The sequence below is a fragment of the Nerophis ophidion genome, linkage group LG19, assembly GCF_033978795.1.
Source record: "Nerophis ophidion isolate RoL-2023_Sa linkage group LG19, RoL_Noph_v1.0, whole genome shotgun sequence".
In the NCBI taxonomy this organism is placed as follows: Eukaryota; Metazoa; Chordata; class Actinopteri; order Syngnathiformes; family Syngnathidae; genus Nerophis; species Nerophis ophidion.
Window position 1 is genome coordinate 45,646,835 of NC_084629.1, and position 25,990 is coordinate 45,672,824.

Sequence of the window (25,990 nt, forward strand, 5' to 3'; positions counted from 1 at the left end):
ATAATTTTAAAAGTCTTATATAGGTGTTATAATGAAAACAACACATGATGTAAGTGTCTATATTAGCAATATTAGCCTACTATCAAAATGACTACGTGTCGCAGGCTGAAGCACATCTTCGTTGACAGAAATGTTGAAATTTTGTTTTTTTACATATTGTATTCTACACATTTTTACAACATTATAAACTATTACTAAATTAGCGGCTACTCCGAAGGTGCGATAACTCTTGGAAATTACTGGCTTTTATTGTCCAAAAGTATAGATGTGTGTGTCCAAGTTTAAGGTTGTCTTCTTCTAGAGGATTTATTACAATCTTTGGCAAGCTAGGTCATGTTTGCTGTGGTCTGGAACAACATGACACACAAACAACTATCAGGAATGCAGCCAATATTACATACAGATAATGTGTAATGAGACATGCAAAACTAAATAATATACAAAGAGGATAAACGTAAAGGATATTAAATGAGCTCAAATATACCTACAAATGAGGCATGATGATGCAATATGTACATACAGCTAGCCTGAGAATGTGAGATAAATCCAGGAAATGACCGGTATTTAATGGTCAAAGGTATAGACGTGTGTGTCCATGTTAAGGCTGTCTTCTTTTAATAGATTTATTACAATCTTTGGCAAGCTACGTAATGTTTGCTGTGGTCTGGAACAACATGCCACACAACTATCTGAAACGCAGCCAATATTAGGTATAGATAATGTGTCATGAGACACGCAAAACTAAATTAGATACAAAGAAGATAAACGTAATGGATATTAAGTGAGCTCAAATATAGCTACAAATGAGGAATAATGATGCAATATCTGCATACAGCTAGCCTAAATGGCATGTTAGCATTGATTAGCATGCAGTCATGCACTCAGCACATATGCCTGATTAGCACTCCAACAAAAAGAAAGATTTGACATGTAAACACACTGTTGCGTCACAGTCCACTCTGTGGTGAGTTCATGAACCGCCGAAATTAGTAGGACAAAACGATGTCCACCAAATACTCTCATCAGTGAAGCATACACACAAACATAATAAACTTTCTAACAATTGGGATGGTTTGTGACATGACTGTCCGCAAACAAAAAAGGTACTAAAAATAAATAAATAAATAAATAAATGTTTCCCTCGTCTTTTTCCACTTTCAATCCTTTTTTAAAAATGCTCTATGTCAGGCTCTAGTTTTTTTCCTCTGTGTGCGTAGTATTTCCTGTCAGCGTTCTTATTTTGTTGGTTTCCTGTCTTTCTCCCTGAGCACTGTTTTCCCTCAGCTGTGGCTGATTCCCACCTGGCCACACCTGGTGTCAATCAGCCTGTTCCTATTTTTACCTGCTTTTGTCCTTCAGTCAGTGCTGGATTATTGTCGCTTCTGTATTGTCGCTCCTGTCGTGTCAATATCAGTTCTACTTGTCGTTCCTACTGGGCTTGTCATTGCAGTGAAGCTATATTCGTTAGATGTTTGTAGCTTACTGTTTTTTGTTCCCTGCTTCCAGTTTGTTTTCATATTACAAGTACGACTTCTGTTTTCCTGCTCGCTACCCGCTAGCTTCCACGCTAGGCCATTTTGTTTTTGCTAGCTTTCATGATAAGCTCCTTTTGTTTTCTAGCTCCCATGCTAGCTCTTTTAGTTTGTTATCCGCCTCGTGCGGCGCTTTTTGTTTGTACCCTTTTGTTCGGTTTTGTCTTAATGTTTTATCAAATCATGTTCTCCTATTCAATGCCGGCCTCCTTCTCTGCATCTTGGGGTTCGTCACAAACTAACTCTGACACCATGGAGCCACTAGGGTGGCTTTAGAGAGCCGCGGGTTGCTAACCCCTGCCTTAGTAGCATAGCAACCTCTTTTTCAATACAGCTGTGGCGATAAGTGTTAAAATGTTTTCTAATAGCGTTCATCACAGATCATCAATCTGTTTTCTCGTAAGTGAGACCCCATAGTTGTTCACTGTGTTTGCCACACAGCTTTTTGCAGTGCACAGGTCACTATTTTATTTGGATCAGCGATGGTGCTTTCAACATTTTAAACACTAAGTTTGAACAGTTTCTTAAATTGGATCATATTGGTACACGCGTGAATGGAACGAGAATGAAACAATCGTTACAGAGCATGGAAAGAGCAGTGTCGCCAAGACGACTGACTGGCAAAACAGGCTTAAAAGCCTACAGAAAGCCACTACTAGCGACCATGCAGTCTGATAGTTTATATATCAATGATGAAATATTAACATTGCAACACATGCCAATACGGCCGCTTTAGTTTACTAAATTGCAATTTTAAATTTCGCCCGGAAATATCCTGCTAAAACGTCGCGGTATGATGAAGCGTGCGTGTTACGTCACACATTGTAGAGGACATTTTGTTCCAGCACTGTTCACAGCTATAAGTCGTCTCTTTTCATCGCATAATTCCACAGTATCCTGAACATCTGTGTTGCTGAATCTTTTGCAATTTGTTCAATTAGTAATGGAGACGTCAAAGAAGAAAGCTGTAGGTGGGAAGCGGTGTATTGCGGCCGCCTTTAGCAACACAAACACAGCTGGTGTTTCATTGTTTACATTCCCGAAAGAGGACGGTGAAGCTTTACTATGGAACAGAGCGGTCAAGCGAACATGGTTGGATTGGACCACACACACAAAGTACGGTGTATTATTTAGCGATCATTTCGAAAGATCAAGTTTCGTAGAGGGTCGCTTGCGAAGGTTAGAGATGGGCATCGCCACCACACGTCGACTGGTGCTGAAGAAAGGTGCGGGGCTGACCTTCAGGTTGTACAGGTACGACCATATAATCTCACTAAAATACTAGCAACACAATAAGCAGATAAGGGATTTTCCAGAATTCCATCCATCCATTTTCCATTTTCTACCGCTTATTCCCTTTCGGGGTCGCGGGGGGCGCTGGCGCCTATCTCAGCCACAATCGGGCGGAAGGCGGGGTACACCCTGGACAAGTCGCCACCTCATCGCAGGGCCAACACAGATAGACAGACAACATTCACACTATATATGCATATATATATAGATATATATATATATGTATAGCATGGCCCCCTAGTCAAATTTTTTTAGCCCAATGCGGCCCCCCTGAGTTAGTGAATTATGAAGTGAATTATATTTATATAGCGCTTTTCTCTAGTGACTCAAAGCGCTTTACATAGTGAAACCCAATATCTAAGTTACATTTAAACCAGTGTGGGTGGCACTGGCAGCAGGTGGGTAAAGTGTCTTGCCCAAGGACACAACGGCAGTGACTAGGATGGCGGAAGTGGGAATCGAACCTGCAACCCTAAAGTTGCTGGCACGGCCGCTCTACCAACCGAGCTATGCAGAGTTAAAATGTTTGGAGCAGTGGTCCCCAACCTTTTTTTTTTTTTATCCGCGGACCGGATAAAAAAGTACTTTTTTATTTATTTATTTTTTTTCGTTTTTTCTTCTTTGTCATGAAAAAGGGACGTTTTTGTGGTTGGTGCACTAATTATCCTAGTAAATTTGTGGAAAAACATCTTAGTCGCTCCCACTGTATAGTCTTTTTTTTTTCTTTTTTTTTTTTTCTAGTCCTTCACTCTCAAGTTCCTCATCCACAAATTGTTCATCCTCACTCAAATTAATGGGGAAATCGTCGCTTTCTCGGTCCGAATCGCTCTCGCTGCTGGTGGCCATGATTGTAAACAGTGTGCAGATGTGAGGAGCTCCACAAGCCGTGACGTCATGCGCACATCGTCTGCTACTTCCGGTACAGGCAAGGCTTTTTTATTAGCCACCAAAAGTTGCGAACTTTATCATCGATGTTCTCTACTAAATCCTTTCAGTAAAAATATGGCAATATCGCGAAAAGATGAAGTATGACACATAGAATGGACCTGCTATCCCCGTTTAAATAAGAACATCTCATTTCAGTAGACCTTTAAATAATAGTCTCAGATTCAAGCAGGTGTGTGATCCGAACATGAGGCAGGTGAAACTAATGAGTCGTCATGGCAACCAAACAAGGGAGCGTAAACCGGAACTAAGAGTCCAAAACTAACAAAAAATAACAAACAACTTGATCCAGACCACAGATAAAGACATGCTGGATTTTTAGAGGAATACAACGCTTTGCTGCAGTAGGACGGATGCAAGTTAATTCCCACGGGAGGAAAAGCTTCACCACCAAAAAGTCATCAGTCAGTTTCACTCAATAAACCGTCAGTCAATTAAAGGCAATCGAGCAAAGCAACAGTGGAGCTGTCACTGTTTCGAGAGCCACAGCGCTGATTTAGGATCGAGCCGGAGGGAAGTTTACGTTAACAACTTTACACCCAAAAATACCTGCAGTCTCCCGGAAAACAGAACACATTGTTTCTCCCGGCTGTTTGTCACAAGGCCAGCTGAAACATGACATCATCCCAGCCCTGCTATTTTTCTTGCCCGTTGAAAGATGTTTAGAATTAGCTTCAAAGGACATCCAGGAGAAGCATGCTTTTGAAGTATGTGCGGACAGGGAGGCTCTCGAGAGTGGAGAGGTTAGATTAGGACAGGGTCAGCAACCCAAAATGTGGAAAGAGCCATATTGTACTAAAAATACAAAAAAATAAAGTCTCAAAAAATTAAAAGCCTTAAGTGGCACACATGATGCAAGTGTCTATGTTAGCAATATTAGCTTACTGTCAAAGGCTGACGCAAATCAATCAATATTTATTGACACAGCCTTAAATTACAAGTGTCTCAAAGGGCTGCACAAGCCACAACGACGTCAGCAGTTCAGTGCCCGCATAAGGGCAAGGAAAAACTCACAACCCAGGACTAAAAGTAAAAAAAAATACATCTATCTGGAGTCGCAAAAAAATTAAAAGCCTTAAGTGGCACACATGATGCAAGTGTCTATGTTAGCAATATTAGCTTACTGTCAAAGGCTGACGCAAATCAGTCAATCAATCAATATTTATTGACACAGCCTTAAATTGCAAGTGTCTCAAAGGGCTGCACAAGTCACAACGACATCCGCGGTTCAGCGCCCACATAAGGGCAAAGAAAAACTCACGACCCAGGACTAAAAATACAAAAAAATACATCCATCTGGAGTCTCAAAAAAATTAAAAGCCTTAAGTGGCACACATGATGCAAGTGTCTATGTTAGCAATATTAGCTTACTGTCAAAGGCTGACACAAATCAGTCAATCAATCAATGTTTATTTATATAGCCCTAAATCACAAGTGTCTCAAAGGGCTGCACAAGCCACAACGACATATGCGGTTCAGCGACCACATAAGGGCAAGGAAAAACTCACGACCCAGGACTAAAAATTCCAAAAATACATCCATTTGGAGTCGCAAAAAATTTAAAAGCCTTAAGTGGCACACGTGATGCAAGTGTCTTTATTGGCAATAGCCCACATAAGGGCAAGGAAAAACTCACGACCCAGGACTAAAAATACATCTATCTGGAGTCGCAAAAAAACTAAAAGCCTTAAGTGGCACACATGATGCAAGTGTCTATGTTAGCAATATTAGCTTACTGTCAAAGGCTGACACAAATCAGTCAATTAATCAAAGTTTATTTATATAGCCCTAAATCACAAGTGTCTCAAAGGGCTGCACAAGTTACAACGACATCCGCGGTTCAGCGCCCACATAAGGGCAAGGAAAAACTCACGACCCAGGACTAAAAGTACATCTATCTGGAGTCGCAAAAAAACTAAAAGCCTTAAATGGCACACATGATGCAAGTGTCTATGTTAGCAATATTAGCTTACTGTCAAAGGCTGATGCAAATCAATCAATATTTATTGACACAGCCTTAAATGACAAGTGTCTCAAAGGGCTGCACAAGCCACAACGACATCCGCGGTTCAGCGCCCATATAAGGGCAAAGAAAAACTCACGACCCAGGACTAAAAATACAAAAAAATACAGCTATCTGGAGTCGCCAAAAAATTAAAAGCCTTAAAGGGGAACATTATCACAATTTCAAAAGGGTTAAAAACAATAAAAATCAGTTCCCAGTGGCTTGTTGGATTTTTTGAAGTTTTTTTCAAAATTTTACCGGTCTCGGAATATCCCTAAATAAAGCTTTAAAGTGCCTTATTTTCGCTCTCTGCCAAGACACTGGCCATTTCCCTGTGACGTCACACAGTGCTGCCAATGTAAACAAACAATGGGAATACCACAGCAAGATATAGCGACATTAGCTCGGATTCAGACTCGGATTTCAGCGATTTAAGCGATTCAACAGATTACACATGTATTGAAACAGATGGTTGGAGTATGAAAATATTGAAGAAGAAACTGAAACTATTGAGCGAATAGCTATTGACGCTATTCATAGCCATAGCATGGCCGAATAGCTGCGTTAGCATCGCCGGTAAAATGTGCGGACCAAACGATCAGGACTTTAGCATCTTTTGACACTGGAGCAACTTAAATCCGTCGATTGGTAAGTGTTTGTTTCGCATTAAATGTGGGTGGAAGGAAACGTAATATAGTTGCAAATGCATCTACAGGTTATCCATACATCTCTGTGCCATGTCTGCTTTAGCACCGCCGGTAAATAGCATGTTAGCATCGATTAGCGTAGCATGTTAGCATCGATTAGCTGGCAGTCAACATCAACAAAACTCACCTTTGTGATTTCGTTGACTATCGTTGCAAATGCATCTGCAGGTTATCCATACATCTCTGTGCCATGTCTGCTTTAGCACCGCCGGTCAAATGTGAAGACACTCTGGCACATTCAATGGGGGTCTGGCTGCAGATTTCTTGCCAGTGGTGCAACTTGAATCCCTCCCTGTTAGTGTTGTTACAACCTCCGACAACACACCGACGAGGCATGATGTCTCCAAGGTTCCAAAAAATAGTCGAAAAAACGGAAAATAACAGAGCTGAGACCCGGTGTTTGTAATGTGTTGAAAATGAAAATGGTGGGTGTGTTACCTCGGCGACGTCACGTTCTGACGTCATTGCCTCCAGCGCGATAAACAGAAAGGTGTTTAATTCGCCAAAATTCACCCATTTAGAGTTCGGAAATCGGTTAAAAAAATAGATGGTCTTTTTTCTGCACCATCAAGGTATATATTGACGCTTACATAGGTCTGCTGATAATGTTCCCCTTTAAGTGGCACACATGATGCAAGTGTCTATGTTAGCAATATTAGCTTACTGTCAAAGGCTGACGCAAATCAATCAATCAATATTTGTTGACACAGCCCTAAATGACAAGTGTCTCAAAGGGCTTCACAAGCCACAACGACATATGCGGTTCAGCGCCCACATAAGGGCAAGGAAAAACTCACGACCCAGGATTAAAAATACAAAAAAATACATCTATCTGGAGTCGCAAAAAAATTAAAAGCCTTAAGTGGCACACATGATGCAAGTGTCTATGTTAGCAATATTAGCTTACTGTCAAAGGCTGATGCAAATCAATCAATCAATCAATATATATTGACACAGCCTTAAATTGCAAGTGTCTCAAAGGGCTGCACAAGCCACAACGACATTCGCGGTTCACTTAAAAGCCTTAAGTGGCACACATGATGCAATTTCCAGAGTTAACCATGTGGCTCTCTCAGTTATATTTAGGGTTTTGCATGACATCGTCCATAAAAGTGATTCGACATCTCAAGTTGAAATAGCCCCCTCACAAATTTGTGGCGCACCATGAAATTCAGGTTAAAGGTCATTCCCGACCGTAAATCCATTGCTCCGTATTTAACGACTTAGCCGTTTGTTCTCGGCTCAAAAGATGCTTAACATAAATTCGGGGATCAGGATACGCACACTTAGGGCCACCGTTTTTTTTTTCCTTGAGTTTGCAACCACCGCCGGAGTGAACCGCTCTATTGTGTGCTCGTCAGTGTGTGGTGCTGCGGTGCGTGCACTCTCCACACACACACACACACACACACACACACACTCAAATAAGAGACGCGTCACGAGAGGAGAGTCAGTGTCGGGTCAGGAGGCGCTGCTTATGGACAGCTGTGTATTGTTGTGGGCCTGCAGGGCTGCTGGACATTAAACAGTGCAGCCATTTAGCTGTCGTTGGTGAGTCAGGAGCCGTGTGCAGGACAACAACACCTGCATTGTTGCACTCATTTGTAGTAGAGTGGCACCCAACGAGGTATACACAAAACTATTGTCACTGTCGGGCTGGGCGATATATCGAATATACTCGAAATATCGCGGGTTTGTCTCTGTGCGATATGATTATATTGTGATATAAATGAACATTGATTGATTGATTGATATTCGAGTAGATATTCTCACACAGTTGCTTTTAGCTGCGGGCATTCATCTGCAGCAGGGGTCACCAACGTGGTGCCCGCGGGCACCAGGTCGCCCGTAAGGACCAGATGAGTCGCCCGCTGGCCTGTTCTAAAAATAGCTCAAATAGCAGCACTTACCAGTAGGGGTGTAATGGTACACAAAAATTTCGGTTCCGTACATACCTCGGTTCAGAGGTCACGGTTCAGTTCATTTTCGGTACAGTAAGAAAACAACAAAATATAAAAAATGTTATTATTTATTTAACAAATTCGCAAAATCTTCTACCAAAAATATTTTTCTTAGTGGAATATTTGATTTAAAGTAATCGGAAACTTGGATAGGTCAATAATTCAATATCAATCAATCAATCAATCAATGTTTATTTATATAGCCCCAAATCACAAATGTCTCAAAGGACTGCACAAATCATTACGACTACGACATCCTCGGAAGAACCCACAAAAGGGCAAGGAAAACTCACACCCAGTGGGCAGGGAGAATTCACATCCAGTGGGACGCCAGTGACAATGCTGACTATGAGAAACCTTGGAGAGGACCTCAGATGTGGGCAACCCCCCCCCCCCCCCCCCCCCCCCCTCTAGGGGACCGAAAGCAATGGATGTCGAGCGGGTCTAACATGATACTGTGAAAGTTCAATCCATAGTACTGGCTGTCCAGAGTCGAGACCCAGGATGGACCGCTCGCCTGTATCGGTTGGGGACATCTCTACGCTGCTGATCCGCTTGGGATGGTTTCCTGTGGACGGGACTCTCGCTGCTGTCTTGGATCCGCTTTGAACTGAACTCTCGCGGCTGTGTTGGAGCCACTATGGATTGAACTTTCACAGTATCATGTTAGACCCGCTCGACATCCATTGCTTTCGGTCCCCTAGAGGGGGGGGGGTTGCCCACATCTGAGGTCCTCTCCAAGGTTTCTCATAGTCAGCATTGTCACTGGCGTCCCACTGGATGTGAATTCTCCCTGCCCACTGGGTGTGAGTTTTCCTTGCCCTTTTGTGGGTTCTTCCGAGGATGTTGTAGTCGTAATGATTTGTGCAGTCCTTTGAGACATTTGTGATTTGGGGCTATATAAATAAACATTGATTGCATTGATTGATAGTGGCTCCAACACAGCCGCGAGAGTTCAGTTCAAAGCGGATCCAAGACCGCAGCGAGAGTCCCGTCCACAGGAAACCATCCCAAGCGGAGGCGGATCAGCAGCGTAGAGATGTCCCCAACCGATACACAGGCGAGCGGTTCATCCTGGGTCCCGACGAGCGGTCCATCCCAGTAAAAAAATGCTGGAGGCTTAAAGGTTGTTATGGCGAACAGTTACTTGGTGGCTGAACACGTTGACGTAGAGTTCTATGGTCCTGTCGGAAATAGATTTATGTTCCATTGAAACGGCTCTATTGGAGTCTGCCTCCTCACTTGACCTCAACCTCTACTCGACCCCACTGTGAGGGCCTGTGGAGATGTAATACTGGACTGGCACAGCAGTGATCTCTATTCATTGAACACAAGTGTCAGGATTCCATTGGGAAACATGACTGCTGAGATTATGCAGTGACCTTCTGGGAGTCTCCTGCTGAAACAATGAATATGTCAGTTTGATCATTCATTGAATTTTCACCACTAGCTTAGAGCTGGGCGATATGGCCTTTTTTTTAATATCTCGATATTTTTTTTAGCCGTATCACGATATATATCTCCATATTTTGCCTTAGCCTTGAATGAACACTTGATACATATAATCACAGCAGTATGATGATTCTATGTGTCTGCATTAAAACATTCTTCTTCTTACTGCATTAATATATGCTACTTTTAAACTTTCATGCAGAGAGGGAAATCACATCTAAAAGTGTATTTATTAAACAGTTATTAAGCAGTGGCACAAACATTAGAAAGTGCAAGATTGTCAGAGACATTTTAAAACAAGCTATTAGTGCACTTTTGTGCATGATGTCACTAAGATGACATATCAAAACAACACTCAATTAAAGTGCACTTTTTGTACAGAACGCCACTGCAATAGTTTAAAACAAATAAAGTGCACTTTTGTGCATGATGTCACACAAGATATATTTCAATAAGTGTCAAATAAAAATGAGTTGCATAATATTATGCTTTGTGGACTTGGACAAGGGCTTCACGGTGGCAGAGGGGTTAGTGCGTCTGCCTCACAATACGAAGGTCCTGCAGTCCTGGGTTCAAATCCAGGCTCGGGATCTTTCTGTGTGGAGTTTGCATGTTCTCCCCGTGAATGCGTGGGTTCCCTCCTGGTACTCCGGCTTCCTCCCACTTCCAAAGACATGCACCTGGGGATAGGCCCCTCCCACCTCCAAAGACATGCACCTGGGGATAGGCCCCTCCCACCTCCAAAGACATGCACCTGGGGATAGGTTGATTGGCAACACTAAATGGTCCCTAGTGTGTGAATGTGAGTGTGAATGTTGTCTGTCTATCTGTGTTGGCCCTGCGATGAGGTGGCGACTTGTCCAGGGTGTACGCCGCCTTCCGCCCGATTGTAGCTGAGATAGGCGCCAGCGCCCCCCGCGACCCCAAAATGGAATAAGCGGTAGAAACTGGATGGATGGATGGATGGACTTGGAGAAGGCATTCGACTGTGTCCCTCGGGAAGTCCTGTGGGGAGTGCTCAGAGAGTATGGGGTACCGGACTGTCTTATTGTGGCGGTCCACTCCCTGTATGATCAGTGTCAGAACTTGGTCCGCATTGCCGGCAGTAAGTCGAACACGTTTCCAGTGAGGGTTGGACTCCGCCAAGGCTGTCCTTTGTCATAACTTTTATGGACAGAATTTCTAGGCGCAGTCAAGGCGTTGAGGGGTTCTGGTTTGGTGGCCGCAGGATTAGGTCTCTGCTTTTTTGCAGATGATGTGGTCCTGATGGCTTCATCTGACCGGGATCTTCAGCTCTCACTGGATCGGTTCGCAGCCGAGTGTGAAGCGACCGGAATGAGAATCAGCACCTCCAAGTCCGAGTCCATGGTTCTCGCCCGGAAAAGGGTGGAATGCCATCTCCGGATTGGGGAGGAGACCCTGCCCCAAGTGGAGGAGTTCAAGTACCTAAGAGTCTTGTTCACGAGTGAGGGAAGAGTGGATCGTGAGATCGACAGGCGGATCGGTGCGGCGTCTTCAGTAATACGGACGTTGTACCGATCCGTTGTGGTGAAGAAGGAGCTGAGCCGGAAGGCAAAGCTCTCAAATTACCGGTCGATCTACGTTCCCATCCTCACCTATGGTCATGAGCTTTGGGTCATGACCGAAAGGACAAGATCACGGGTACAAGCGGCCGGAAACTCTCTCCCTTAGAGATAGGGTGAGAAGCTCTGCCATCCGGGAGGAACTCAAAGTAAAGCCGCTGCTCCTCCACATGGAGAGGAGCCAGATGAGGTGGTTCGGGCATCTGGTCAGGATGCCACCCGAACGCCTCCCTAGGGAGGTGTTTAGGGCACGTCCAACCGGTAGGAGGCCACGGGGAAGACCCAGGACACGTTGGGAAGACTATGTCTCCCGTCTGGCCTGGGAACGCCTCGGGATCCCCTGGGAAGAGCTAGACGAAATGTCTTGGTTTCCCTGCTTAGGCTGTTGCTCCCGCGACCCGACCTCGGATAAGCGGAAGAAGATGGATGGATGGATGCATAATATGAAATCAAATAGTGTATGTCCTTCACTATGTGGTAGGTTCCTGCGGACGTTATCGCCTTTTGTTGTTGACTATTTTTTTCATACGTTCTGGAAATGGTTGCTTCGGCATTTTGTTGGTGTGTCACCGAACTGAGATGTTGACATGCGGTTTCAAGCACTCTTCATTCTCTAGCGGGGGACTTTTCAAACGATGCTACAAATTATCAGTAGGTGATACTTTTTTTTGTAAACAACACTTTTGCCACATACTTGTTTGACATATTCCAGTTTGAAGCCAAACCACCGCCAGATGTTTGTCTTAGGAATTAATTCTTCCTTCATTTGTTTACAGAACGCCACTAAAATAGTTAAAAACAAATAAAGTGCACTTTTTTGTATGATGTCAAACAAGATATTTCACTAAGTGTCAAATAAAAATGAGCTGCATAATATGAAATCAAATAGTGTATGTCCTTCACTATGTGGTAGGTTCCTGCGGACGTTATCTCCTTCTGTTGTTGACTATTTTTTTTCATACGTTCTGGAAATGGTTGCTTTGGCATTTTGTTGGTGTGTCACCGAACAGAGATGTTGACATGCGGTTTCAAGCACTCTTCATTCTCTAGCGGGGGACTTTTCAAACGATGCTACAAATTAGCAGTAGGTGCTACTTTTTTTGTAAACAACCCTTTTGCCACATACTTGTTCGACATATTCCAGTTTGAAGCCAAACCACCGCCAGGAATTAATTATTTCTTCATTTGTTTACAGAACGCCACTACAATAGTTAAAAACAAAGTGCACTTTTGTGCATGATGTCACACAAGATATTTCAATAAGTGTCAAATAAAAACGAACTGCATAATAGGAAATCAAATAGTGTATGTGGTAGGTTCCTGTGGACGTTATGTCCTTTAGTTGATGACTATTTTTTTTTCATACGGTGTCGATCTGGAAATAGTTGCTTCGGCGTTTTGTTGTTGTGGCACCGGTCGGAGATGTTGACTAGCAGTTTCAAACACTCCTCATTCTCTAGCACAGACCTGGGCAAATTAAGCTTTTCAATGTGACCCGCCGGACATTCCCGAATAATTTTTTTTAGATCTTTAAGATGGAAAGTGTAGCTGCCATTATGATGTGGAGTCATGTTTTCTAATGACTGTAAATCTTGAACTATACAAAGTATTTCAATGGTTGGAATCTGCACTTTTGCATGATATACTAGTTACTATGGTCATTTAATTAGTTACTATGGTCATCTAATTAGTTACTATGATCATCTAATTAGTTACTATGATCATCTAATTAGTTACTATGGTCATCTAATTAGTTACTATGGTCATCTAATTAGTTACTATGGTCATCTAATTAGTTACTATGGTCATCTAATTAGTTACTATGGTCATCTAATTAGTTACTATGGTCATCTAATTAGTTACTATGGTCATCTAATTACTTACTATGGTCAAGTTGCCCTTATGTGGGCCTACCGAGGATGTCGTGGTGGTTTGTGCAGCCCTTTGAGACACTAGTGATTTAGGGCTATATAAGTAAACATTGATTGATTGATTGATCTAATTAGTTACTATGGTCATCTAATTAGTTACTATGGTCATCTAATTAGTTACTATGGTCATCTAATTAGTTACTAATTAGTTACTATGGTGATCAAATTAGTTACTATGGTCATCTAATTAGTTACTATGGTCATCTAATTAGTTACTATGGTAATATAATTAGTTACTATGGTCATCTAATTAGTTACTATGGTCATCTAATTAGTTACTATGGTCATCTAATTAGTTACTATGGGCATCTAATTAGTTACTATGGTCATCTAATTAGTTACTATGGTCATCTAATTAGTTACTATGGTGATCTAATTAGTTACTATGGTCATCTAATTAGTTACTATGGCCATCTAATTAGTTACTATGGTCATCTAATTAGTTACTATGGTGATCTAATTAGTTACTATGGTCATCTAATTAGTTACTATGGTCATCTAATTAGTTACTATGGTCATCTAATTAGTTACTAATTAGTTACTATGGTCATCTAATGAGTTACTATGGTCATCTAATTAGTTACTATGGTCATCTAATTAGTTACTATGGTGATCTAATTAGTTACTATGGTCATCTAATTAGTTACTATGGTCATCTAATTAGTTACTATGGTCATCTAATTAGTTACTAATTAGTTACTATGGTCATCTAATTAGTTACTATGGTCATCTAGTTAGTTACTATGGTCATCTAATTAGTTACTATGGTGATCTAATTAGTTACTATGGTCATCTAATTAGTTACTATGGTCATCTAATTAGTTACTATGGTCATCTAATTAGTTACTATGGTGATCTAATTAGTTACTATGGTCATCTAATTAGTTACTATGGTCATCTAATTAGTTACTATGGTCATCTAATTAGTTACTAATTAGTTACTATGGTCATCTAATGAGTTACTATGGTCATCTAATTAGTTACTATGGTCATCTAATTAGTTACTATGGTCATCTAATTAGTTACTAATTAGTTACTATGGTCATCTAATTAGTTACTATGGTCATCTAGTTAGTTACTATGGTCATCTAATTAGTTACTATGGTCATCTAATTAGTTACTATAGTCATCTAATTAGTTACTATGATCATCTAATTAGTTACTATGGTCATCTAATTAGTTACTATGATCATCTAATTAGTTACTATGGTCATCTAATTAGTTACTATGGTCATCTAATTAGTTACTATGGTCATCTAATTAGTTACTATGGTCATCTAATTAGTTACTAATTAGTTACTATGGTCATCTAATTAGTTACTATGGTCATCTAGTTAGTTACTATGGTCATCTAATTAGTTACTATGGTCATCTAATTAGTTACTATGGTCATCTAATTAGTTACTATGATCATCTAATTAGTTACTATGGTCATCTAATTAGTTACTATGGTCATCTAATTAGTTACTATGGTCATCTAGTTAGTTACTATGGTCATCTAATTAGTTACTATGGTCATCTAATTAGTTACTATGATCATCTAATTAGTTACTATGGTAATCTAATTAGTTACTATGGTAATCTAATTACTTACTATGGTCAAGTTGCCCTTATGTGGGCCTACCGAGGATGTCGTGGTGGTTTGTGCAGCCCTTTGAGACACTAGTGATTTAGGGCTATATAAGTAAACATTGATTGATTGATTGATCTAATTAGTTACTATGGTCATCTAATTAGTTACTATGGTCATCTAATTAGTTACTAATTAGTTACTATGGTGATCTAATTAGTTACTATGGTGATCTAATTAGTTACTATGGTCATCTAATTAGTTACTATGGTCATCTAATTAGTTACTAAGGTCATCTAATTAGTTACTATGGTCATCTAATTAGTTACTATGGTCATCTAATTAGTTACTAAGGTCATCTAATTAGTTACTATGGTCATCTAATTAGTTACTATGGTCATCTAATTAGTTACTATGGTCATCTAATTAGTTACTAATTAGTTACTATGGTGATCTAATTAGTTACTATGGTGATCAAATTAGTTACTATGGTCATCTAATTAGTTACTATGGTCATCTAATTAGTTACTATGGTAATATAATTAGTTACTATGGTCATCTAATTAGTTACTATGGTCATCTAATTAGTTACTATGGTGATCTAATTAGTTACTATGGTCATCTAGTTAGTTACTATGGTCATCTAATTAGTTACTATGGTCATCTAATTAGTTACTATGATCATCTAATTAGTTACTATGGTCATCTAATTAGTTACTATGGTCATCTAATTAGTTACTATGGTCATCTAATTAGTTACTAATTAGTTACTATGGTGATCTAATTAGTTACTATGGTCATCTAATTAGTTACTGTGGCCATCTAATTAGTTACTATGGTCATCTAATGAGTTACTATGGTCATCTAATTAGTTACTATGGTCATCTAATTAGTTACTATGGTGATCTAATTAGTTACTGTGGTCATCTAATTAGTTACTGTGGTCATCTAATTAGTTACTGTGGTCATCTAATTAGTTACCGTGGTCATCTAATTAGTTACTGTGGTCATCTAATTAGTTACCGTGGTCATCTAATTAGTTACTATGGTCATCTAATTAGTTACTATGGTCATCTAATTAGTTACTATGGTCATCTAATTAGTTACTGTGGTCATCTAATTAGTTACTGTGGTCATCTAATTAGTTACCGTGGTCATCTAATTAGTTACTGTGGTCATTTAATTAGTTACTATGGTCATCTAATTAGTTACTATGGTCATCTAATTAGTTACTGTGGTCATCTAATTAGTTACTGTGGTCATCTAATTAGTTACCGTGGTCATCTGATTAGTTACTGTGGTCATTTAATTAGTTACTATGGTCATCTAATTAGTTACTATGGTCATCTAATTAGTTACTATGGGCATCTAATTAGTTACTATAGTAATGTAAGTCACAGCAGCTCAGACGAGGCACCAAGTAGTGTGGGTGGGGAGCGTTTCCACAGATGCGGAAGGAGATTTTCATAACCAAGTTCTAGTGATATATCAGATTGTAGGTGGGTTTTTTTGTGTACTCTTCACGTTTGTATTTCACTGTTTGGTGCATTTTTGTTGCGTTTCACTTGATTGTAAAATGTTTTGATCGAAAGGGGGTGCGACATTCATATTTTGTCAATATTCAGTGTTTTATCCTTTATAGAAAAATGTAAAATTCCATTACGTTTTTTTAAGGCGGTCTGTCATAACGTTTTTAGAATTCATTCAGACATTATTGTGAGGTTTTGTATTAGTGTTCATAAAATAGATATACCGGCCCCCCAGACACATTTTTTTCTCTAAATTTGGCCCCCGAGTCAAAATAATTGCCCAGGCCTGCTTTAGCGGGTGACATTTCAAATGATTGTACATTTTGCAGCGACGCTTTTGCCGCATAAATGTTGAACATATTCCCGCTTGAAGCCGAACCACCGCCGGACAATGGATCCCGTTTTGTTTTTCTTGGGAATTAATTATTCCTTCATTTGTTACCAGATTCGCACCTTCTCTCTCTCGTATTACCACCCGCACCTCACCGTTAGCATCACACGTGACACTCTGTGATGTGTGTAGGAAGGTGCGCTTGGTTTGTATGAGGGGCTGTTCGGTACATTATTCAGAATGTGACAGCATTATGTGAAGTGCTCTCACATAAACAACTGAAATCTATTTCCCTCACACACACTGAAACACTCTTATACACACTACTGAAACACTCTTATACACACTACTGAAACACTCTTATACACACTACTGAAACACTCTTATACACACTACTGAAACACTCTTATACAAACTACTGAAACACTCTTATACAAACTACTGAAATGCTCTCACATACACTACTGAAACAGTCTTATACAAACTACTGAAATGCTTTTGCATACACTACCGAAACACACTTATACACACTACTGAAACACTCTTATACAAACGACTGAAATGCTCTCACATACACTACTGAAACACTCTTATACAAACTACTGAAATGCTCTCACATACACTACTGAAACACTCTTATACACACTACTGAAATGCTGTCACATACACTACTGAAACACTCTTATAGACACTACTGAAATGCTCTCACATACACTACTGAAATGCTCTCACACACACTACTGAAATGCTCTTACACACACTACTGAAATGCTCTTACACACACTACTGAAATGCTCTTACACACACTACTGAAATGCTCTTACATACAGTACTGAAATGCTCTTACATACACTACTGAAATGCTCTTACATTCACTACTGAAATGCTCTTACACACACGACTGAAATGCTCTTACATATACTACTGAAATGCTCTTACATACACTACTGAAATGCTCTCACACACACTACTGAAATGCTCTTACATACACTACTGAAATGCTCTCACATACACTACTGAAATGCTCTCACACGCAGTACTGAAATGCTCTTACATACACTACTGAAATGCTCTTACACATACACTACTGAAATGCTCTTACACACACAACTGAAATGCTCTTACACACACTACTGAAATGCTCTTACATACACTACTGAAATGCTCTCACATACACTACTGAAATGCTATCACATACACTACTGAAATGCTCTCACACACACGACTGAAATGATCTCACACACACGACTGAAATGCTCTCACACACACTACTGAAATGCCCTTACACACACTACTGAAATGCTATCACATAAACTACTGAAATGCTCTCACATCCATCCATCAATTTCTACCGTGTATTCCTTTTGGGGGCGCTGGTGCCTATCTCAGCTACAATCGGGCGGAAGTCGCGGTACACCCCTATAGAAGTCGCCACCTCATCGCAGGAAATGCTCTCTCATACACTACTGAAATGCCCTCACATGCTTTCTGTAATCTATGTAAGAGCATTTCAGTAGTGTATGTGAGAGCATTTCAGTAGTGTATGGAAGAGCATTTCAGTAGTGTCTATAAGAGTGTTTCAGTAGTGGATAAGAGTGTTTCAGTAGTTTGTGAGAGAAAAAGATTTCAGTTATTTATGTGAGAGCATTTCAGTAGTGTCTATAAGAGTGTTTCAGTAGTGTATGTGAGAGGTCATTCTGAATAATGTCCCTAACGGCCCCTTGTAGGTTTTCCTATGTCTCTGTGAGAAGGAGAGAGAAGAAACAGTGGGAATTGCATGCAGTGTAATGCCTGCAGCTAAAAGCAACTGAGTGAGAACGTACACTCCAATATCACGATATAGTCATTTTCTATATCGCACAGAGACAAACCAGCGTTATATCGAGTATATCGATATATCGCCCAGCCCTACACCAGCTGACTACTTTTTCCTCTTCCCTAACCCGGCTTCAGGTAGAAATTCTCACATATTTTGTCGGTCACTTATCGTAACCTGCTGTGCAATAGTGACTTTAATTGGGAATAAGATCATGTGCAGGTAGTCCCGGCTGGGCCGTGGCAAAAACAAAGCACACAGCTAATGACTCATCTCGCCGTACCAAACACCCACCCCACCCACTCAGACTGTCTCTATTGTGTGTGTGTGTGTGTGTGTGTGTACAGGGGACATCACTCAGAAGGGCTATGAGAAGAAAAGAAGCAAACTGTTGGCACCGTACATCCCACAAATACAAGGTAAGACGACATTGACCTGCTTCACAGAAGTGTACAACTCTAGACTTATTACATCGTTACGCCGTTTTTTTTACAGCACGTTTCTGCTTCAGTTCAGCTCCATTGTACAAACCCCGTTTCCATATGAGTTGGGAAATTGTGTTGGATGTAAATATAAACAGAATACAATGATTTGCAAATCCTTTTCAACCCATATTCAGTTGAATATGCTACAAAGACAACATATTTGATGTTTTTTTTTTGCAAATAATCATTAACTTTAGAATTTGATGCCAGCAACAGGTGACAAAGAAGTTGGGGAAGGTGGCAATAAATACTGATAAAATTGAGGAATGCTCATCAAACACTTATTTGGAACATCCCGCAGGTGTGCAGGCTAATTGGGAACAGGTGGGTGCCATGATTGGGTATAAAAACAGCTTCCCAAAAAATGCTCAGTCTTTCACAAGAAAGGATGGGGCGAGGTACACCCCTTTGTCCACAACTGCGTGAGCAAATAGTCAAACAGTTTAAGAACAACCTTTCTCAAAGTGCAATTGCAAGAAATTTAGGGATTTCAACATCTACGCTCCATAATATCATCAAAAGGTTCTGAGAATCTGGAGAAATCACTCCTCGTAAGCGGCATGGCCGGAAACCAACATTGAATGACTGTGACCTTCGATACCTCAGAGGGCACTGTATCAAAAACCGACATCAATCTCTAAAGGATATCACCACATGGGCTCAGGAACACTTCAGAAAACCACTGTCACTAAATACAGTTTGTCGCTACATCTGTAAGTGCAAGTTACAGCTCTACTATGCAAAGCGAAAGCCATTTATCAACAACATCCAGAAACGCCGCCGGCTTTTCTGGGCCCGAGATCATCTAAGATGGACTGATGCAAAGTGGAAAAGTGTTCTGTGGTCTGACGAGTCCACATTTCAAATTGTTTTTGGAAATATTCAACATCGTGTCATCCGGACCAAAGGGGAAGCGAACCATCCAGACTGTTAACGATGCAAAGTTCAAAAGCCAGCATCTGTGATGGTATGGGGGTGCATTAGTGCCCAAGGCATGGGTAACTTACACATCTGTGAAGGCACCATTAATGCTGAAAGGTACATACAGGTTTTGGAACAACATATGCCGCCATCTTTTTCATGGACGCCCCTGCTTATTTCAGAAAGACAATGCCAAACCAAATTCAGCACGTGTTACAACAACGTGGCTTCGTAAAAAATGAGTGCAGGTCCAGACCTGTCTCCCATGGAAAATGTGTGGCGCCTTATAAAATAAGACAGCGGAGACCCCGGACTGTTGAACGACTGAAGCTCTACATATAACAAGAATGGGAAAGAATTCCACTTTCAAAGCTTCAACAAACGTTTGTTGAGTGTTGTTAAAAGAAAAGGTGATGTAACACAGTGGTGAACATGCCCTTTACCAACTACTTTGGCACGTGTTACAGCCATGAAATTCTAAGTTGATTATTATTTGCAAAAAAATAAATAAAGTTTGAGTTTGAACATCAAATATGTTGTCTTTGTAACATATTCAACTGAATATGGGTTGAAAAGGATTTGCAAATCATTGTATTCTGTTTATATTTACATCTAACACAATTTCCCAACTCATATGGAAACGGGGTTCGTACACAGTTGGTTTGGCGATTGTATTTGCCTCTGCATGCGCTGTAAAATGTTTTGTTGTACATTGGTCTTTTGTCCTCCAGTCAGTGCTGGATTACTGTCATGTATTGTTGCTTCTGTCGTGTCGCTTCTGTCGTCTTGTGTCAATGCAGCGTTGCGGTAAGCTATATTTGGTAGCAGTTTGTAGCTTACTGTCTTTTGTTCCCTGCTTCCAAGTTTGTTTGTCCATAGCCCAGTTTGTTATCCTACCCTTTGTTTGGTTTTGTTTTCATGTTAAAGATTAAATCCTGTTTTCTCACTCAATGCCTACCTCCTTCTCTGCATTTTGGGGTTCGTCACAAATTAACTCTAACAAGCAGAGTTAGTTTGTGAAGGTATGAAGAAGAAGAATGTTTTATTGTAGACACATAGAACCATCATACTGCTGTGATTATATGCATCAAGTGTTCATTCAAGGTGAAAGCAAAATATGGAGATATACAGTGGGGCAAAAAAGTATTTAGTCAGCCAGCGATTGTGCAAGTTCTCCCACTTAAAATGATGACAGAGGTCTGTAATGTTCATCATAGGTACACTTCAACTGTGAGAGACAGAATGTGAAGAAAAAATCCAGGAATTCACATTGTAGGAATTTTAAAGAATTTATTTGGAAAATAAGTATTTGGTCAACCATTCAAAGCTCTCACTGATGGAAGGAGGTTTTGACTCAAAATCTCACGATACATGGCCCCATTCATTCTTTCCTTAACACGGATCAATCGTCCTGTCCCCTTAGCAGAAAAACAGCCCCAAAGCATGATGTTTCCACCCCCATGCTTCACAGTAGGTTTGGTGTTCTTGGGATGCAACTCAGTATTCTTCTTCCTCCAAACACGACGAGTTGAGTTTATACCAAAATGGATGCATGGATGACACAGCAGAGGATTTGTCAGGCTTTCCTCACACAGTTTGACTACGTAGTTTTTTCCTCTGTGTTTAGTATTTCCTGTCCTTAGTTCCTGTCTAGTGCTCTTATTTTGGTTCGGCTTCCTGTCCGTCTCCCTGTGTCCTGTTTTCACTCAGCTGCGGCTGATTGGCATCTGGTCACACCTGGTGTCAATCAGCCCGCTCCTATTTAACCTGCTTTGTTCCTCCAGTCAGTGCTGGATCATTTCGTTGCCACATGTCGTTGTATTGTCGTGTCAATGTCATTTTCTACCTGTCAGTCCTACTGGTCCTGTGATTGCAGCGTAGCGGTAAGCTATATTTGGTAAATGTTTGTAGCTTACTGTTTTTTTTGTACTCTGCTTCCGATTTGTTTGTTCATAGCCCTTAGTTTGTTATATCCGCCCACGTGCGTGCTTTTTGTTTGTTCCCTTTGTTTGTTCTAGTTGTAGTATTTTATATTAAATAAAATAAAATAAATTGGTTGTACTTGTATAGCGCTTTTCTACCTTCAAGGTACTCAAAGCGCTTTGACACTACTTCCACATTTACCCATTCACACACACATTCACACACTGATGGAGGGAGCTGCCATGCAAGGCGCCAACCAGCAACCATCAGGAGCAAGGGTGAAGTGTCTTGCTCAGGACACAACGGACGTGACGAGGTTGGTACTAGGTGGGGATTGAACCAGGGACCCTTGGGTTGCGCACGGCCACTCTCCCACTGCGCCACACCGTCCCTATTATTATTATATATATATATATATATATATATATATATATATATATATATATATATATATATATATATAATATATATGTCTTGATTGGATTATCCGGAGAATAGTGCTCGATACCGTGGTAGAGCGCAATATGTAGGTGTGGGAAAAAATCACAAGACTACTTCATCTCTACAGATCTGTTTCATGAGGGGTTCCCTCAATCATCAGGAGATTTTTTTCTCCTGATGATTGAGGGAACCCCTCATGAAACAGATCTGTAGAGATGAAGTAGTCTTGTGATTTTTTCCCACACCTACATATATATATATATATATATATATATTAAAACCATGTTTTCCCATTCAATGCCTGCCTCCATCTCTGCATCTTGGGGTTCGTCACCAAATAACTCTGACAGGATTGGGAGAATGTCATGTGGTCAGATGAAACCAAAATAGAACTTTTTGATATTTACTACTTTTTTGCCCCACTGTATACGGTGTATGGAGATTTTAATAAAAGGCCATACCGCCCAGCCCTAGTTGCCTATAAAACCGGTGAATCATTGCATCCTTACTTGCAAATATCCTTTGCTTTCTTTGGGGCTCGAACAAATACACAGAATGTGTGCTTATCTCTGACATCTAGCAACGTGACGATAACAAATTAGCCGTCATGCTGTTTGACTATTACTCGTATAAAGTACCTGGTCGTAGCTGATTGTGCAGATGGAAAAGTGAGCCCAGTTCAGTAGGTACCAAGTGCTAAACGTCATCTCTTTGCCGCTGACCAATAAGTGCATCTACCTTGACAGCACATACCACTGATTGGATCCTATAAAGTGCCTTCTGCCCGGCAACTCAGTCCGGGCTATTGGCTGGTGAATAAACCGTCTTCCTCCGAGAGCTGCAAAAAGGCCATTGTGTTACTTAGTGTCTGCCTCGTATGTTGATACGTCCGTCCTTGCTCACAGGATATATGTCACTTATCTCTTCGCACGCCCACATCCTCAGATTGGGTTGAAACTAATGTGCTCGATGGAGTTTGTGCAATTTAGCCGATTTAGTGAAGGTGCGTGAGTGTATTGCTCAGCATTGCAGCGGCGTGTGTATTCCAGGGCCGTCTAAGAGTTGCTGACAGCGTGGAGCTCACTGATCCCCACTAAGCCTTGTCACTAAAAGGCCAGGCAGGCTGATGGCTGACGGAGCCAGGTGGCGAATGCGGTGATCCGAACACAAAGTCGGAATGGGAAACAAAATCTGTTTTCACGTCATGTTCTGTGGCGGTCAATATCCTTGCGGTTCACCAGGTAAATTGTCCACAATGTCACATAAACTCCATGTTACCTTGACTGCTCTGTTTTTTAGAACCCTGGTTGATTATTACGTTGGTGATGATGGAAGCAATCAAACTATATTAAGTGTTTGGTCAATGACTCTTAGTCAATAATGTAACATGAAACTATTGAATATTCAGTCCAGAGCTGGGCGATACGGCCTTTTTATTAATATCTTGATATTTTTAGGTCGTGTCACGATACATGATATATATCTCCATATTTTGCCTTAGCCTTGAATGTCAATCAATCAATCAATGTTTATTTATATAGCCCCAAATCACAAATGTCTCAAAGGACTGTACAAACCATTACGACTACAACATCCTCGGAAGAACCCACAAAAGGGCAAGGAAAACTCACACCCAGTGGGCAGGGAGAATTCACATCCAGTGGGACGCCAGTGACAATGCTGACTATGAGAAACCTTGGAGAGGACCTCAGATGTGGGCAACCCCCCCCCTCTAGGGGACCGAAAGCAATGGATGTCGAGCGGGTCTAACATGATACTGTGAAAGTTCAATCCATAGTGGCTCCAAGACAGCAGCGAGAGTCCCGTCCACAGGAAACCATCTCAAGCGGATCAGCAGCGTAGAGATGTCCCCAACCGATACAGGCGAGCGGTCCATCCTGGGTCCCGAGGAGCGGTCCATCCTGGGTCTCGACTCTGGACAGTCAGTACTTCATCCATGGTCATCGGACCGGACCCCCTCCACAAGGGAGGGGGGGACATAGGAGAAAGAAAAGAAGCGGCAGATCAACTGGTCTAAAAAGGAGGTCTATTTAAAGGCTAGAGTATACAGATGAGTTTTAAGATGAGACTTAAATGAACACTTGATGCATATAATCACAGCAGTATGATGGTTCTATGTGTCTACATTCTTGCCCCTGTTCTATTGTGATATTCCAGTATATATTCTCACACAGTTGCTTTTAGCTGCGGGCATTCATCTGCAGCAGGGGTCACCAACGCAGTGCCCGCGGGCACCAGGTCGCCCGTAAGGACCAGATGAGTCGCCCGCTGGCCTGTTCTAAAAATAGCTGAAATAGCAGCACTTACCAGTAGGGGTGTAACGGTACACAAAAATTTCGGTTCCGTACGTACCTCGGTTCAGAGGTCACGGTTCAGTTCATTTTCGGTACAGTAAGAAAACAACAAAATATACATTTTTTGATTATTTATTTAACAAATTTGCTAAAATCTTCCACCAAAAATATTTTTCTTAGTGGAATATTTGATGTACCATGAATTGATTAACGTGGACCCTGACTTAAACTAGTTGAAGAACACGCCGGATTGTAGTCAGCTGGAGGCGTGTCTTAATGAAATTAAACAATGGATGTCCGCTAACTTTTTGCAACTCAACGCCAAAAAAACGGAAATGCTGATTATCGGTCCTGCTAGACACCGACCTCTATTTAATAATACAACTCTTAACATTTGACAACCAAACAATTAAACAAGGCGACACGGTAAAAAATCTGGGTATTATCTTCGACCCAACTCTCTCCTTTGAGTCACACATTAAAAGCGTTACTAAAACGGCCTTCTTTCATCTCCGTAATATCGCTAAAATTTGCTCCATTCAATCCACTAAAGACGCTGAGATCATTATCCATGCGTTTGTTACGTCTCGTCTCGATTACTGTAATGTATTATTTTCGGGTCTCCCCATGTCTAGCATTAAAAGATTACAGTTGGTACAAAATGCGGCTGCTAGACTTTTGACAAGAACAAGAAAGTTTGATCACATTACGCCTGTACTGTATATACCTTTATATACATATATACATACATATATACCTATACTGTATATACCTTTATATACATATATACATACATATATACCTATACTGTATATACCTTTATATACATATATACATACATATATACCTGTACTGGCTCACCTGCACTGGCTTCCTGTGCACTTAAGATGTGACTTTAAGGTTTTACTACTTACGTATAAAATACTACACGGTCTAGCTCCAGCCTATCTTGCCGATTGTATTGTACCATATGTCCCGGCAAGAAATCTGCGTTCAAAGGACTCCGGCTTATTAGTGATTCCTAGAGCCCAAAAAAACCTGCGGGCTATAGAGCGTTTTCCGTTCGGGCTCCAGTACTCTGGAATGCCCTCCCGGTAAAAGTTTGAGATGCCACCTCAGTAGAAGCATTTAAGTCTCACCTTAAAACTCATTTGTATACTCTAGCCTTTAAATAGACTCCCTTTTTAGACCAGTTGATCTGCCGTTTCTTTTTTTTTTCTTCTATGTCCCACTCTCCCTTGTGGAGGGGG

General features: G+C 40.9%; 1 protein-coding gene across 4 annotated transcripts in view; it reads left to right on the plus strand.

Moving 5' to 3' along the window:
- dip2a (disco-interacting protein 2 homolog A) overlaps positions 1 to 25,990 on the plus strand; it is a 287,322-nt gene that overhangs the window by 126,434 nt on the left and 134,898 nt on the right. For all 4 annotated transcript variants that reach the window (XM_061880114.1, XM_061880115.1, XM_061880116.1 and 1 more), the window contains exon 2: positions 19,003 to 19,074. In XM_061880114.1, coding sequence (XP_061736098.1) covers positions 19,003 to 19,074 — 72 coding nt within the window. The remainder of the gene's footprint in view (positions 1 to 19,002; positions 19,075 to 25,990) is intronic.